The 18,116-nt window shown below is 46.0% G+C and overlaps 1 protein-coding gene across 1 annotated transcript in view; it reads right to left on the bottom strand.

The window, feature by feature from the left end:
* The window catches only part of SCFD2 (sec1 family domain containing 2), a 644,096-nt gene that overhangs the window by 14,217 nt on the left and 611,763 nt on the right, over positions 1-18,116 (bottom strand). Inside the window, exon 8 of the mRNA XM_075566606.1 lies at positions 2,182-2,301. Coding sequence (XP_075422721.1) covers positions 2,182-2,301 — 120 coding nt within the window. The remainder of the gene's footprint in view (positions 1-2,181; positions 2,302-18,116) is intronic.

Genomic DNA, 18,116 nt, shown 5'->3' with positions numbered 1-18,116 from the left:
CTGCACATTTTGTCACAAATGTTTTATATGGAATTCAGATCAAGATTCTTTAAAGTGCTAATTCCCTCTGTGGCCTGAAGCCGCAGCCCCCCCCCCCCCCCCCCGGCACTGTAAGATGCAAACCATCTTCTGTTAAAGAATACATATAGAGAATGAGACCGTGTTAGCACAGAGAGTAGACAAACAGAAGTAAGGTAGAAGAGATATCTTTAATAGCTAACTCTTAGATAAAAAGAGTGCAAGCTTTCAGGACCGCAAAGCTCCCTGATTTTATACTGTCTAGGACAGGGGGGGGGGGGGGCAACTCCAATCCACAAGGGCGACCACCAGGTCAGCTTTTCAGGATATCCCTGCTTCAGCACAGGTAGCTCAAACAGTGGGTGATTGAACCATCTGTGCTGAAGCAGGGATATCGTTAAAATCTGACCTGTTAAGGGCCCTTGAGGACTGGAATTGCCCACCCCTGCTGAACAGGTCACATTCTTTTTCTAGTGGGGGCTGTGAGTGTTATCAGAACGGAAGTGGGCCCTTCGCCACTTCTGTCACATCACTGGGGGCCGGTTACCAGCATGTGATTGCTACCGGAAGTGATCATGTGGTCGCCATCCCAGAAGACTTGCGTCCAAAGCATTATAAATAGATAAATACTAGCTTTAATATGTACTTGTAGATACATACAATCTCATCACAAAATGGACAAGCATTTGGTCACGATGGAAACATTGCACATAAAAGATAAAACTCATTAAACATGTCACTGCCGTTAGTTTACATTGGTCCTCGGAGGAACTTCTCTGCAAACGTCCTCCTCCACCAGACAACTAAACACTGGCAATACCTCAGAATCATAATGTTCTTTCATTATAATGGGTATTTCTTTTTTTTAAAGTGGTTTGAATGTCCATAAATATTGGAAAGGAAATGGCGATAATGTATTACTTACGCGGGAACATTGTACAATCTCAGATTTGCTTTGCGGCATATAATGAACGTTAGATTGGAGGCGTCAGAGAAAAATGATTTTGTTTGCTTTTCTGACTGCAAACTTTATTGTGTGATAGTCCCGTGGCTTTCTGTTTTGATATTACAGCACCTGTTACATGTCCTGAGCTATTTAATACTGCGCTATTTTCAGTTATAGTTAATAGCTTCACTAAAATATGTATGTCACACTTTAAAAAAATTAGCTACTTGGAACAGGACCCTTGTTACCTACTGTGTATGGGAGAAATGCATGCAAGATCCTATGTGTGTTTTTTTTTTAAAAATAAATCAGATCTGTAGTATTAGATAATACTTACTACATTTTTTTTTAAATTCAACTCTTAACACCATTTTTTATATATTGAGCTGTCTTTGATTTCTATACCAGGCATTAGCACACTTCCCCAGACGTGCAAGAGCTTTGCAACACTTTCCTGTTTGTGATAATTTGTTGCCAATATTCCCAGCAGTTTGAGCTGCAAACTGTAACAATAGATAATGTCACCTTAGTAATATGAGAATACATTGTAGCTGCTGAATTACACGGACGGAAGGACTGGTGAAAAGCTGAAAGGCAGCCATTTAGTGAACCCTGGGAAGCAGGATCTTTGCTGATCGATCACAGGACAACGAATCGATCGGCAGCTTAGGTAATTATTTTTCAATAAAGGTAATCAAAAGTTCCATATATTATAACAATTTTTTTTAAAACAATTTTTTAAAGTGCCGCTTGGACTGCTTCTCTAATGTTGTAAAGTTATTGCCTCCATACCCACACTGTACTACACTGAAGAATATGTTGTTATTAATATATGACACTGATAATAAATATAAATATATATATATATATATATATATATATATTTATTTATTTTTAAATAAGGTAGTGATTTATTTTATGGGACTGACAGAATTGTTGACAGATGTTCTCATACCGGCGTTTTTTTTGTGTGGAAAAAGATGAATTATCTACTCCCTTGGGGTAATATTACTGAACAGGAACCCATCCCATGTGTGTTTGTTAGCATGACAGCGATAGTAATGAACTTGATTAAATGTAGGCTTTTAGGCAAACAGTATTATATGTTTCACTCTTACGGGTGGAGAAAGGGTTATGTATACTGGTCTGTTTGTGTCCTGCCAGCCACCAGGATTTATGTGACTGTTGTACACATTACAATATTTGTTTTTCAGTACCTGAACACCAGGCTTGAGTGTTGATACAAGGTCTTTCACCATCCGGACCTCTGAGACAGTCACTCCGCCAATCACAAACAGGATCAGGAGAGAAGGGTCAGCTGGGTGCGGGCGGCTTACCTAGGTATGCAGAAACAACAGGCCTGTTATGGTAAGAATTTTAATTGAATGTGGTTTAAAGGTGCAAGCCATGTAAACAACGTTTGTGAGAAAAACAAGGGGAATAAAAACTCCCTGATAATGAGGCAGTACTCCAAACACTCACCTTAGATAGCATATATTAAACATTTATTGAATTAACAGCAAAACTGTTACATATAGAGATGCTAAAAAAAGAAAATACATTTTCAAATATTTTCAAATGGGGCGAATATTCGGCATTTGTGCCCTGTGAAAAAATGATAAACACGATACACTTCACAAAAAACAAAAAAAAAAACAAAGAAAAAAACACCGGGAGGTGTCACTATCTTTCTCAGTGGCTGACAATTTTCAGTAAAATAGATAAGCGACAAAGATTTTGTGTATGGCGTCCACATCATCGGATATGAAAATGTAACAATCACGCATCTCCAGCTCCATGACATGAAAACGAGTGGCAATCTATTTATACAGCCCGTAAAACAAAGGGTATAAATCAGTTAAATCTGACACAAATAAAAAGAGATAGCAGGAAGGAAATAGAATAAATGGAGCATCTATAAAGTAGACAATGCGTGTGGAGTTTCAACAGAAAAAGAAGCAGAAAAATACACAAAGGGTGTAATTTATCACATTTCTTCGCTGCATAAATCGGGTGCTATTTCTGGCAGATCTGCAGCTGGGATAAGGGCTCCCACCCCACTCTGCTTTGAACAGATGTGGAGAAAGAGTGGCAGAAAGGCATATAGAGAAGCCAGCACCAAGCTGTTCCTGAAGGTGCTGTATATCTTTGGACTTGTAGGTCACATTCTTAGCCACAGACTTACTCTTGTTCAAAATGAATTCTCCCACTGCCTTTAACCAACCCATGATTATTATAATGGGGAAGGGAGGGAAGTTACAAAAAAAAGAAAGTGGATGGAGAATGGGATCCATTTGCATGATACAAACATTTAACAGGAAAACATACATGTCACATATTCAGCGATTCCCATTTCTTATTCCATGGCAGTAGATATATACAGTTAGACAGGTATTGGGTTAGTTTTGGTCGCAGTAGGACACGTATGGTTTCCATGCCCTCAGATATCTGTTATACCTGTCCACCATTTTGCTGTATGGACAGACTCACTGCAGCCACTCTCCCCCCAACAGAGGTAAAAGAGAGGTTTCACAGTTTAGTGTTAGGACCTGCAAATTTGGTTATGCTTTGCCGCGGCTTGAGAGCTTATAACGCTTTGGCCAAAGGGTTTAACTAAATAACACTTACTCATGAGAATATTATTATTGAAGTATTTAACTATATACTATTTATTATATATTTTGTCACATTGGATGTAGCATTGGGCTTTCCTGTCTTTTATTGTATATCTACCAGTAAGTTTTTTCCATGGTCATTATATGGTTTATTTTGTTTTTGACTGCGCTAATTATCAGGGGATCTATCGAATTCCAATTCCTCACTATCGTGGATTTAGCTACCAATAAGATGTGAATTAACAATATAGCTAAGGTCCTATCTAGGTCCTCTGTTGGCATATGTATTAACACGGATTCCATGTTCAAAGGTGGGTGTAGCCCTGTGATCTGTTTTATTAACCATTTAATTTTATCAATACCTTAAGGCAATGTAGTTGCGCCGTACACGGACACCTCCGCGCGGTCTGCGGCAGCATGACCGTTACACGATCACGCGCGCGTACTGCTGGCTCTACTCTTAACGAGGCCTTAAGCGACAAAGCTAATGTAAACCGAGTTATTTTACCTTACTGTACACAGTTAAGTTCTGATGTAAATAAGGTCACACAGGTTTGCATTAGATTTTGATGTAATTTGACATATCAATGATTTGACTTCTGATCGGAACCACTAATGGTTCTGAGCTGCTTTCTTATGCTTGATCAGCCACTGCACGTGCCCCACATTGTCCCAGGTTTAAATCAGTGTTTTTACGGATTGAACTGGTCAGTAAAGGACTGTGAAAATGCATGTTTATCCAGCATTTACTGTGCACATGCAACAAGTTCTCTGCGTGTTGAATTTGCAAAGGACCAGCATACACTGTTTTGCTAAAGGAGTGAAAACTTCTATATGAGGTGAGCTGTTATCTTTTCCTTCTTCACACGTGATACATGCCCAGAGAAAGGTTCTAAAAACACTGTTGACCATTGTTTGGCGATGAGTGAAGAACGTGGATTGATTTTCATGAGCTTAGTGGCTTATGAGTAGCTGTCACAAACGATGTTTTGATTACCAAACAAGGAAACAAGAAGGGAGCATGTCAACATTGCAAATTAAATAAAACAACACATTTAGCAGCTGAACAATCAACAATTACTCGCGCAGCTGGAGAAAGTGGCTTGTTCTACAGAATCTACAAGGGATAAAGGAGTGAAGGGATGAAAGTGAAAATCTCTGCAAAGGAGAGATTAGTTACAGGGGGTTATTCATTAAACTGTGATAGTGCAGGTCAGGTCACTGTAGCATGGAAACTCCTATTGACTTCAATGGGAGTTTGTGTGATAATAACCCAATTAGCACTATCACAGTTTAAGTAAGAAAAACTCTGAACATGTCTAGTGATAGATAGTAACAGGCAGCAGAGCTACTTCTGCGTAACGTATTCCCTACCCTAAAGATACAAGCTATGCAGATGTAGTGAATCTATCGCCGGGATTCACTACTCTTAGATAGGGCGTTATTGCCACGATCAGCGATGACTTGAATGGCCATCACTAATGGATCGGGGTGAGATAACCAGTGTCAGAGGTTAGTGAATTTCTCTTATGTTTATTGCAGGAATTTTACTCAGAATAAATTAAAGGGGTATTTTCTCCTTTCTTATTTTTTCCGTATGTTTTTTTGTTTGAATAAATGCAGCAGTTCCTTGCCTTTAAGGCAATGCAATTATCCAAGCTGCCAATGGATCCGTTCTCCGGTGATTAATCAGTGAATGTCCTGTTTCCCAGGGCATACAATATGGCTGCCTATTTCTACAGAGGAAGTGGTGCAGCTTCCTAGATAGCTGCTATAGCAACCCAATGAATAGGAGAGATTCTGGGGTGCTAGCCCCGAGAAGAAATCCTATAGTAGCTTTTACTGAGGATATTAAAATAATAGAGACTTAAAAAATGTGCTTACAGTGCTCTATTTTCTGAACAGGCTTACAGAGAAAAATATATAAACACAAAGTGTGACATGACCTTAAAGTGCTTAAAGTGATAACATAAAGTGAACGTTTACAATATTAAAATCTCAGCAGCCTCTAGTGTGTAATTAATCTGGTGGCAGCGATTGCCGTCTTACTAGGTTTTAGTGACAGCAGCTGATAAGTATGTATATTCCCACTAGTCCTAGTCTAAGGCCTCGGTCCCGCTGCGCTCGTTGGCGCGGGCGGCAAAGTAGCGAGTTCCCCATCAGCAGGGGAATCCTCGCGAGCCGGTCCCGGTCCCCACTGGCGGCACAGCTGACTACACGCTGTCGCGCGTCAGCCGCTGGAGACACCACAGAATGGTGTTTTCTAGCTTTGACGCGTGACGTGTGTGGCTGTGAGCCAATGGGGAGGGGAGGCTTCGGGAGGAGGAGAGGCTTTGGGGAGCGGGGAGGAGTGTGGAGTGAAAGCAGGTGAGTGCCTTTCTCTGTGTGTGTGCCTGTCTGTGTGTGTGTCTGAATGCGTGCGTGCCTGTCTGTGTGTGTATGTGTGTGCCCGAGTGCGTGAGTGCCTGCCTCTGTCTGTGTGTGTGTGTGTGTGTGTGTATGAGTGCGTGAGTGCCTGCCTGTGTGTGCGCGCGTGTGTGTATGAGTGCGTGAGTGCCTGCCTGTGTGTGTGTGTGTGTGTGTGTGTATGTATGTATGTATGAGTGCCTGCGTGTGTGTGTGTTTAATACTTACCGAAGCTCCAGCTCCAGCCCGAGTCCGTGGAGGGAGGGGGGGGGGGAGAGTAGCGGGTCCCTCCGCTCAAGCCACGCCCCCCCTCCCTGTCAAACCGCCCACCACCCGCCCACCTCCCGCTCCGGCTCCCGCTCCCTACAGACCGCATATCGCGGTCTGTGTATCTCAGCGCACCGCCTGTCAGCAGTGCGGGTGCGCTGACTCTGGGAGCGGGGCCTTAGCCTAATGGTATGTCCTTTGACTCTGGTAGTAATTAATACTTCTTGGTAACGTCTTGTAGGCAAGTGCTGCTAAAATAGCATAAAGTAATGAAGTATAGTGAGATGGACATAAAGGAAAGAATATATTGGCAGTATTGATATCGCAGCAATTGCAGGGGGAGAGATACCTGTGCTGATCGTACAGCACATCGACTGGCCTCGCGGTATATATAATATATGTAGTGATCATACAGTTGGATTATCTATTGCTATCAGTGCTATTTAATTATCTATAGCTAGAAAAAAGGCTCAAACCGAGAGACAGACACACAGAGACATAGAGAGACAGAGATATAGACAGACAGAAAGAGACACATAGTGAGAGAGAGAGAGTGTGTGTGTGTGTGTGTGTGTGTTATATTCATCCAATAATCAGGCACATACTGTACATAAAGAGATACATTGCATTATATACCAAGACATGGAGTAAACTTATACAATTAATCATTTCAGTGAGGATATAATCTGCTAGGAAGCAAAGGAAATAGTGAGCCACCGAAATACAAAATAATAGCATAGCTGGAAACAATTATAACATTTATAGGTAATGTAGCACTCTGCTATATTCCTATGCCCTAGCATTGCAAGTCCTGGTAATATCAGGCAGTGCTAGAGTTAAACCCCTAGCACATGGCCCTGCATGTGAGTGAGGCTGCGGTCCCAGTAACTACTACAGCGCACGCCTCGGCGAGCACTGTGCAATCAAGCTCCGCCCCCCCAGTCAGGCCGGTCCCATTTCCTACCTTGTCGCGCACCTTTCCCCAGCAGTGCGCGACAGGTTTTCAGGCAGGCAGGGGAATTTGAGATTAGCATTTGCGACGGAGGCGTGGCCACGCCCCCGCCGGCGGTTCAGCCAATGAGGGCGAACCAGCCGCGGGACGTCATGGCCACGCCCCCGCAAACCCACCGCCACGCCCCCTCCCGTCGCAAACCTTCCCTCTCCCCTCAGACCGCCGATCGCGGTGTAGCGCTGTGCACGCGCCGCACCCCCGCCGGGCGCGCGTACCACAGTGAAGACTGGGGACTCACCCTTAGTTCCCCCTAGAGTTACTTTAGTTCTGTTTTCAGGCACATGTCTGAAAACAGTTGGAGTCACATGCCTGGGTGAGGACTTGCTACAGTAAAGTCTGCCCAGTTACTGGGGCAGAGATGCTAGCCACTCTCCAGGTATAAATGTTTCCATGCAAATTAGTGAGAGAGTCCCTGTGATGGGGGTGTGTGCTAGCAGTCCCTTGGATGTGAGCTGGTGCTGCCCTCACTGGTTGAGTCAGGGGCAAGGCTGACCTGAGTGCTGTCCTACCTAGGGGGTGGATGAAACCCCTGGGTATAGAATTCTACAGACTGAAGCTATCCAGTTCCTGCTGAGGCCTACCTGCCCAGGTACCAGTTCCTGCAGAACCTTGCATCTGCCCAGGAAGGGGTGGATGGTATATTGCCAGAAGAAGGGTAAGAGACCCAGGCAAGGATAGTTTCCTAAAGCAGCGGTGCGCAAACTGGGGAGGGCATGGGCGGCATGCGGCGAAACCCGGTGTGCGCGGGCCGGCTGATGCTGTGGGCGTGTGAAAAAGCTCTGTGCAGGCGGGTGGCCAAGAAGCTGTGTGCGAACGGGTGGCCACGAAGCTGTGCGCGGGCGGGCGGCCGAACAAGCTGGGTGCGGGTGGCCGAACAGGATAGTGCAGGAGGCGGCCACATGATGGTGTGTGCATGCGCGAGGCCTGTGGAGGTACGGGGGAGGAGCACGCCCCAGCACTGTGATGTCAACCGCCCCTCCTTCCAGTGTCTGCCCTGCAATAGCGCTGTCTTCCTGCTCTCCTCCGCTGGCAACCTGCTTCGCTGCGATCCTCTGCAAGTGAAAGGGTAGGCTGCCACTATATCAATCATACTATAAATGTACAGAAATAATGTAAAAAAAAAAAGTGTGAAAACACAACATTGAAAACGGGGGGGGGGGGGAATACACAATACTGTAGGTAGGAGTGTGGATGACACTGGAGACAGCAAGCCAAAGAGCAGGGAGAATAAAGGCAAATGGGAGAAGGAAAAAAAAAAGGGGGGTGAGAGGGAAGGGAAATAGCAAAGAGGTGGATGAATGCCCCCCCCCCCCAAAAGGATTGCCTTTGTGCACATACTTTCTCCCAAGCTTGGTGCTTGGGGTGACAAACAAAATTGACTTTGAAGCGTGCTCAGCAGCAGTCAATGCACACAGAAAACAGCCATACACACAGCCACACACACATTACACACAGAAATAGCCCCTATCCATGCCCCCTCTCCCTCCCCCACTCATGCTTGCAAAATTATGCAGGACACCCTGTGCTCATGCTTGGAGAGTTGGTGATGTTACCGCTATCAGCGGCAGAGTGGACCCAGCCAAATTTTGCAAGTGCGAGCTGTTGAAATATGTAAGTATTTAAACATATTTGTATTTACATTGTATACTGTTTAATAAAGAGGTTTTTTTTTCCATGTTATTTTGATTACATCAGGCAGGGGGGGGGGGGGCGTGAAATTTCATGGATAAAAAGGGGGGCTCGGCATAAAACATTTGCTCACCCCTGTCCTAAAGCATGCTGCGAGGTATTCTCTTACTGGGTTATGTATGGACCAGGAAGGTGGATATTTCTCTTGCCCAGGAGGAAGCTGTATGTGATGTATTACCTGCTGATGACATCATGAGCCAATAAACCTGTTCAGTTATACCGTTCCTGGCCCTCCTGAGGTGAATTCCTTTTACTACAAGTTCCTGTGAGGGGTGAATCCCTGCCTCTGGCTGGGCCCTTACAGGTGGAGACACTGCGCACGAGACCCCAAGCTCCCTATATGCGGAGGTTCAGGCTCCAGATTTACCAACAGGTAAGCACCAATAACATCTCCTAACCATGTATATCCTGCCCGAGGGGATAGGGGTGTTACAGTAACATGCAAAAAAATAAAACAAGGAACCGTAGAAAACACACCAAGCAGGTGAACGTCTTTTTATAGAGCTTGGTGGATTGGGGATCAAATGTCCTTTTCATCAGTCTCAGCAGGGCATGACTGGTCTTTAGGTTTGAAAAAGTCTTTGAGCTTAAGGTCCAGATGGATTTTAAACCAACCGACCAAACAAACTGGGGTTGTCGGTAAAACTGAAAAAAACTTAAGGCCCCATCCATACTCCGCGCCAGTGAGGATGCGTGCTGCATGAACAAAAGGCCGTACCTCTATGAGGCAGGACATAGAGCACGCGGCCGCACGCGCAAAGAAGCACTACGGGGTGGGCGATTATCGGGCAGACAAAAGATTTTGATTTTGTCGCGCGACGGCTGGGTCACACGTGAGCGGTTCAGCCAATGAGGGAGAACCGCTCACGTGACGTCACGGCCATGCCTCTGCCCCCCCCCCCCCCCGTCGCGCATGTCATGCAAATCCCATTGTCGGGCTTATATTTTTGCCGCCCATAGTCTCGGAGGAGGCCCTACTACGCAGCACAGCGGCGTCATGACAACACGGCGGCATGTAACGCCACGTCACGCAAAAAAAACTACTTCAAAATATACTTATTTTAAAGGATACTATAAAATGAAACCCATCACACATATCCCAATCATTAGCTCACCTTGCTTCTAGGGGAGGCTGCACCCCTAAAATACAACTATGAACAAATTGAAGATGCCGACTTTTTATTTAAAAAAAAAAAAAAAAGGGTGTGTGTGTGTGCCGAGCACGCACATTTTAAGTGAAACTTCTTCGTCTTTTGTCACTGTTTTGTCACAGAAATTGTATTTGTGATGGTGATGTTTTTAATTAAAAAGCAAAACAGTTTGACTTAAAACGTGTTTTAGCTATTTGCCCTTCTATATTTATAGTAACTGTGAATTCCTTGTGTGTGTGTGTTTGTGTGTCAGTCTGTGTGTGTGTGTGTGTGTGTGTGTGTGTGTGTCAGTCAGCGTGTGTGTGTGCCAGTCAGTGTGTGGGTGTGTGTGTGTGTCAGTCAGTGTGTGTGTGTGTGTGTCTGCGAGTGTCAGTCAGTGTGTCTGTGAGTGTCAGTCAGTGTGTATGTGTGTGAGTGTTAGTCAGTGTGTGTGTAGTCTCCGTGTCCTGCTGCAGGTGCGCCAGTGCCTTCTGCGCAGACGCGCCCAGCCGGAGCCAGCCCCTTCTCTCTCCTGCTCCCGGCGGAGGTGCGGGGACACAGCAGACGGATCTCCCGGCCAGACCCGCCGCCTCCCTCTTCACCGGACAGGGAGGACGAGCTGTCCCTGTCTGAGTCCCCCTGCCCAGAGCAGCCCCCACTCTCTCCCCCGCGCGGAGCGGCGGACGGATTTTGTGTGTCTCTCTTCCATGCATCCAGCGCTGCCTTCATCCTCACTGGTGAAAGCTGGCAACACTGCTGCGGTGACACGGCGGCGTTTGTGTGTGTGACTCTCTTTCCTCTCCCTCCCCCGACGTCGCTGATGGCCTCTTCTGCCAGCAGTGACGTCACTTCCGTCATGTTATTTTGTTACAGCACAAGGGATTTTTCCTACCAAAACTCTGTAGGTGCCAGCAAAGAAGTTTCACTTAAAAAATAATAATAATAATAATAGGTTTGGAAGAATTGCCCAAGTACAGTTGACAACCACTTTACTCTATACCCCATATCATTGTGACCTGATTTTAGGTGACATTGTAGATTGTGCAATTCTTCATGAATACATTTATGGTGGACACGTCAAGAAGAGACCAGTGAGGTTTCAAAATGTTCTATAATCTACACTTCAAGACCAATACAGCTAACTGAACTCTGAAATATGTCATATTATACATCTCAAAAAAATATGCCAATCCGTGTAAAGTAGTCCAAGTGATAGGATCAATTCTGGCTGAAAGTTTTTGGCAAAAGTTCCCAAGGGTTTCCCCAGTTTTTTACCTGGAAGGTTTTGATTTTGACAAATAACCCCCTCAATGCCTTTGTGAATGCTCATGAAAACCAGGCTCATGGAATGGTGCACTGTGTTGTAACTTGTAGATTATCCCCAAACACTTTCTGCTAATTACTCATATTGTTTCAGAATATGCAATACTTTTTACAAAGTTGTAACAGACGGTCTAGCACCAAAAGGGTTAAACTGTTCAATCTATAGAACAGAACTCATAATGCGGAGCAATAAAGTCTGACCTATTAAGAATAAAAAAGCTGAATATCATTACTGAGTTGGACTCGCATAATGATGGTTTCATGGGTATGGCTGACACATATTTTAAATAATATCACAGACTGATTTGATGATTATCGCAGCTTAATCTTGCATTAAAATTCCCTCGCAGATGGTTCATAAATTCTGTGCCAAGTGAGAGGAAAATAAATTCCATCCGTCAGTCAAGGTCATTACTTCATTCAACACATCAAGAGAAGCTAAAATGGAGAGCTACTGACAGCTGCGACTGCCATCGACTGCCATCAGACAACCATACGAAGATACCTGCAGCTCACATCTCGTACACACAATTTACTGCTAAACATTTAAAGGAGCATTTCATTCAAAATCCTATTAAAAAAAATCAGTTGTGTAGCTTTAGATAGCACTGCATTTATTTTCTTTTTTTTTCCCACTCTATCCCCTTTTTAATTATGTTTAATCACTTTTGATCACTGAGCCTGACGAGTCCGTGTTGACGGCGAAACGCGTAGCTCGATCTGTTCTAATCTTGTCCAGTAGAGGCTTCCGTAGCCACTTGCATCCCAGCTCTGCACACCGGACGCAGTAGCAGGAATTGACTGATGCGGACTCCTCTGTTGCTGAAATGGACTTAAGTATATGTGAGTGTGTATTTTTACTGTGCAAATAAATGCTTTATATTTTACCTAATATGCTCTCTATATACTCAATTTAACCAAGGGAGGACAACGTGACAGTTAAGTGCAATTTGCACCATTCTGTCTGCAAACAAAGTGCCATTGATAGACACCAAATACAGCCCTGCAGACCAGAGGGAAGGCTACAGCAAAGAAAACTCTCTAGACATCTTTACTTACACATGGCCGTGTAAGTAGTGCTTATATTTGTATATCAGCTTTTTAGTTACTCCATGTCCCCTTCCTCGACTCTGGTCATTGTCCCATGAGTGATTTGACTCTTATATATTCATATTCTATGCATATGAACTGAGCTCTTGATCTCATTCCATAATAGTGTGGTTTCTATTACTCCCTTTAAAGTTTGTTGATTTATCCTTTGCTCCCCCATTTTTCTTATAAATCTATACCATACTACTGGTGGCACTGTGTGCTCATTTGCATGTCATGTCCCAGAATCTCTTGCTACAGTGGAAGTGCTGTGTGATAATGGTGAAAGGCAGGGTTGCAGACCTGTCTAAGACATGCAAATGAGCATACAGTAATATTTCCATTTGCTATAGGCTTTGTTGTGGAGGGTTTTTGTCACTTTTTTTACCCACCATAACTTAACCAAGTATGGTAAAACCTATCCTTGCTTAATTTTTGCAAAACCAATATAACCAACTCCACAGACCAATTAAGGTCGAAACAGCTGTCTTCTCTGCCTTTTGGCTAAGATCAGAATTCACTTCTCGGCTTGTGGCTAAGACCAAGTGCAGTACCAATCCTATCTGGGGCTTAAGTAGGATGGTCAAGTGCACGCACTTGGTCTAAAAGCCAGTCCAGAGGTGGGATAAGCCCCAGGTCCACATCTCTCCTAGGCCTTCTGGCTAAGGAGGGATGGTATTCTTACAACCGGCCCTTTTGGGCTGGGGTGCTCCGGCACAACCCCCGGGCTAGTAACCATCCCTCGAAAGAGGGAAAACAACTTGACGTGAACTCCCTTGCGGGCCGGTTGGCCAGAGGGAGGAAGAGATGGATGTCTTGAATCCTAACGGAGGAAGACATCAATGTCCCCGAGGACCTAGGCCTTCGGGCTGAAATCCTCGGGGAAATGAACCGAGGACCGGTCCGACTTCGGAAGGATGGTCCAAGGGCTTGCACCCTTGCCACTGAAGTGGCTTAGGTACTGAACGAGAGGGGAGTGCCCCCCCCCCCTAAAAAAAAAAAAAAATCTGTCTGTGATTGGGTTTACTGGCTATGCCTCTTAACCTTGGCTGTGCTCAAAGCTGTGACCATGCAGCAAGCTTAAGCCTATAGGGAACCATGTTGAATGGTTTTGAAGCAAAAGGTGTGTGCTCTTTTGCATGTCACTTCCCAGAATTCCTTGCTGCAGTGGAAGTGCTGTGTGATAATGGTGAAAGGCGGGGTTGCAGATCTGTCTAAGACATGCAAATGAGCATACAGTAATATTTCCATTTGCCATATACTATACTATATATACTTACATTATCTTAATTTACGAGTGAGTTTCAGTGTGAAAATAGCACTTAGCTGCCTAAGGAACTAGTATGAAATTAGCAGGAGCAGAAAGTCCCAAGGCCACATCAATGCTATTCGCAGGCCGCACGTGGCCCACAGGCCGCCAGCGGAAGAGTCCTGCTCTACACGTACAGAAATCCTCGGAACGTTTTTACAATGTGTCCACCTAATCTGCATTGCGCTGAAACTGTTTGTAAACGCTAAGAAACAAAAGGGAATTGCTCATGCTTTTTTATTTTGTTTTGTGTAAACTAAATGTGCTGCCATCATTAACCCATGAGATAATGGGAACACCAATCATTTAAAATTGTTGCTATAAAGAAAATAGAAACGTCCTCATTTTATCATATGAAAGAAGTAGATGTTTACTTTAGGGGTTATTGAATCTTGCTAAGGAAGTTATATTGATAAATTGTTAGAAATAGATATTCTCCCTCCTATGAGTGACTAAGTCTATGCAATTAATTCAGACACAGTATCCGCTCGCAGTAAGTCTGCTGTATGCATTATATGTTCACAGGATAAATATTTATTATAGCCAGGATGGTACAGTTACACATGAGCTCTCTACGTGAGTCTACTACGAGACAGGCCAGGTTCTTATGCTCAAGTCTTCAAAAGCACAACTGTACTGTAGCTAAATAATTAGTAACAATAAAAAGGCCCCATCCTGTGTAATATACCTGCCGACAAGCAGCATCACATAACCTGCAGACAGTCTACATGTCTTTGTTGAACCATGTGGAAAGTAATTAGGATAGGATTTGCGTAAAACTACAGCCTGAAAAAGAGAGGGGGGTAAACATGTAAGACACACGAACACTCTGGCCCATTTGGTTACACCGTCCACTTTATTCCCTGGAAAAGTTTTAAATATTGACCAAAAAAAAACCAACACAATAAATCCTCCCCACATGGTGTGCAAGGCCCAGTGGCAAAGTGATTCAAGTTTTTGAGGGGAAAATGTGTTGAATATTATACATATATGTAGCCATGCATAACAATGTCTACAATTCATCTCTCCTGCTGGCAGTAAAACCTGGTAAGTTACAGGAATGCCAGCAGTAATCATGGAGGTTTGCCCTCACACCCTGGTGAGGTGCCCTATGTATGGATGGGAGTGGCTACATGCTCTGAGTCCCTAGTTAGTGACATCAGAGATGTGCCTGCTTCCTGAGGTATATAAGGCACTGCACTGCCTAAAGTTAGTGCGTGTGGTTGCTGCGGGTTGATGTTACAAGGTGAAGCAGCAAGTTCAAGGTGCCCACTAGTACAGTAACTAGTGGCATCATTCTATATCCAGCTAGAGAAGGCCAACTGTGTCCAGGGACCTGGCACAGGGGTGATCTCCCTGCGGGGAGAGGGAATCCCACTCCATTGGGAGGGCGTACCTTTTAAAGGGAATCACGGAACAATGTGCGGCTGAGACAATGACTGTGAGGGGCGGCTGGCCCTTATCCCCATGCACAATAAAAATGGCTTGCGCAAAGAGAACCCCATGGTGTGAGTCTGCAATTACTCTCCTGGGCCCTCACCACCAAGAAGGAGTTCCTCATCAGGACCATCTACCTGCATACGCATAGATCCTGATGAGGTGGAGGCGCTGCATGTGATGTAAGTAGGACTCGCACCCACTACCTCAGATACCTGTCTGGTTTGACATCCCCGAATACCATCATGCGGGAGACTCAGGAGTCCTGTTGCCTACAGGTGCACCACCATACACCGACATGTAACGGGGCTGGATAGACCCCAGGGGCCAATGTAAGATTGGGTGGGTCAGACCAAACACGAACAAGCGTTACAGTTGGAGGCGCTGCTGAGATACCTGTCAACAGGACAGGCTTTTGCTAGGCTCACCAGGAACGGGAAGAGTGTCTGCTGCCACTTTGTGCTGCGTGGGAAGGAGCCAGGGGTAGTCAAGGGAGGCCGCGGAAGACGTGGAACGCATAGACGCCCTGGGATTCTTAGGTCTGGAGCCAGGCTATAGCTGTCACCGAAACCTTGAGGTAGTGCTAGTGATATGACGCCTAAAGGGATAAACTGGTAACTTAGAGCAGGAATCCTGGAGAGGGTCTGCGCTAGGCTGACCAACAGCAGGTAGACCCCCAAAGTATTGCATGGACGAACCAGACTACTCTAGTCCATGCCAGACCACTTGACGCAGGGAGCACAGTCTGAAAGGAAGCAGATACAGCAGACACAGCAAGAGTGAGCCTAGCCTGAGGTAGTACAAACACGAGTCAGATCTACATTAGGTACACAAGGTGGTGCACAAGGCATTTTTGTTGTAGCGGTGTGGCAGCTGCCCCACAGAGTGGATCTCCATGTACAATAATTCAAGACACAGTATTCTAATGGCGACCGACAGAATGGAGAATCGGCGCAGTGCGGAAGGTCAAGTATGGCTGATGGAGGCCGAAGGAGAGAACGAATATGTTATGATGTATGAGGAAGAGGAGCCAGCTACAGAAGAGACTTTTGTGAGCCTGCTGTGGAATGGCGTGAAAACAGTGGTGGTGCCGTGTATGGCCTGCTTAGGACCTTGGGGTACTGACCCTGAGGATAGTGAAGGGGACAGTGTTGTGAAATGGGAGGCACTAAATGGACTTGCTTGTCATTCAACATACAAACAATCGAACGCTACCTCAACGATGAATCTGATTGACAGTGCAATCCAAGATGGCGGTTCCCGCATCCCTGGGAAACCGCGTGGGCCAGTTGCAGAGAATATTGCAAATGCTAAATCTGCAGAAAGTTGGCCAGGAGTGGCGCCAACGGAGAGACCCCGCCCTGTTGGGGGGTATGGCGCGAAAGCTGGAGCCGCGTCCCCATGGACTGTGACTAGTTCCACCCCTGTGCTGGGCCAGCCTACAAGTCTACGGGCATCCCCCAAGATTCAACCAGGGGGAGTGGTTTCCTGTCTTGGCGGATGCGGATGGAGAAAGCTAGAGGAAGGATTGGTGACCCAGCCCATGCCCTTCAGTTGCGAGGAACCAGAAAGCCGTACAGACCACTAGTGCGAGCACCTCCATTGGTGACTATGGCTTGCAAACAAGAACAAGGGCCTTTGATAACCACTCATCCCTACTCGGCTCCAGGAGGCTTCCTGATCCTCCGAGTAGAGGGCATAGAGACAGTAGCATGCCTATGCCTGCAGTGTCGACTGCCGGGCGGAGCGGTGAGCTCTACTGCACAATGCGCCCAGTGTGGCCTACAATATTTATGGCCCATGCCAACATTTGTGCTGATTCAGGCAGTAGAGGCGGCGGAAGATGCCGCTATGCTGGCTGAGGAACTTCCTGGTGCACTCTGGAGGGAGGCTACGAGTCCCGGTGAACAGGGAACCGCTCCGGTCATCAAAATAGAGCCGATCGAGAAAACTGGTCACCGACGCGCTGATAAGAGGGGGCCGCGCCGCAAATCACCAGGTGGAATGCCCCGGCCAAATGCCAAATTGGAGTACTCGGTGTCCAGTGACTGTCCCAGTAATGTGAGCGTTACTATTGGGAGCCAGAAAAAGGGTTCGGACAATCAAGCACCGTCCGAGTGTACGTCGGGTATATCTTCCGGGGGTGTACCAGAAGAGGGGGGTCTAGAGGAGGAATCGCTAGAAGAAGTCAGGGAAACCCGATGCTGGGCCGCCTTATTTGAGGGATATGTGCCCTGGATTGATAGGACCCGGTTCATCATAGATCGGGATGGGGTGGTAGATTATTGGTGGGCTAAAGGGGAGTTTACGGAGGAGCATCACCTAAGGGAGATTCAGGAGAGGTGGTATAAAATTGGGCGAGGATTAATAGAACCCCTGGGTCCGGATGGGTTGGATGATCCCGTGGATCCCGAGGAACCCCTGTCATGGGTGTTGCCAGGGAGGGCGGGCAGTGCTAAGCTGACAAGGGCCTGCCGAGCAGAACGGGCCATTATAGCTAAATATAAACGTACCCATGGGCTGGAATACCCATATGTTCCCGAACCCCTCATGCAGGAGATAGAGGACCGCCGGGATGGGTGGCTCAGGGAGGATATTGAGTATTACATGGTTACCAAGGGAGGTGCCATTGAGGGCCCCAGAGCAGAGGAACGTATATCCCAGTTGATGCGCGTCTGGAGTATTGGGCGCAGCATCTATATGCATAAGGTGGTGTATAGAGGGGAATGTGGCTTGCCCAGGGAGTATAGCGTAACAGTGACCGACATGGCGGGCAGAGAAGTGAAGAAGCCAGATCCTCGTCACTATTATTAGGGAGAAAGCCAATGAGGTCTGTGCAAAGAAATCTTGAGCGCCCCTGCTGGTCAGTGAGCGC

Source organism: Ascaphus truei, chromosome 1 (assembly GCF_040206685.1).
Source record: "Ascaphus truei isolate aAscTru1 chromosome 1, aAscTru1.hap1, whole genome shotgun sequence".
NCBI lineage: Eukaryota > Metazoa > Chordata > Amphibia > Anura > Ascaphidae > Ascaphus > Ascaphus truei.
Note: the sequence above shows the minus strand (reverse complement) of the source record. Positions and strands in the feature narration are given on the sequence as shown.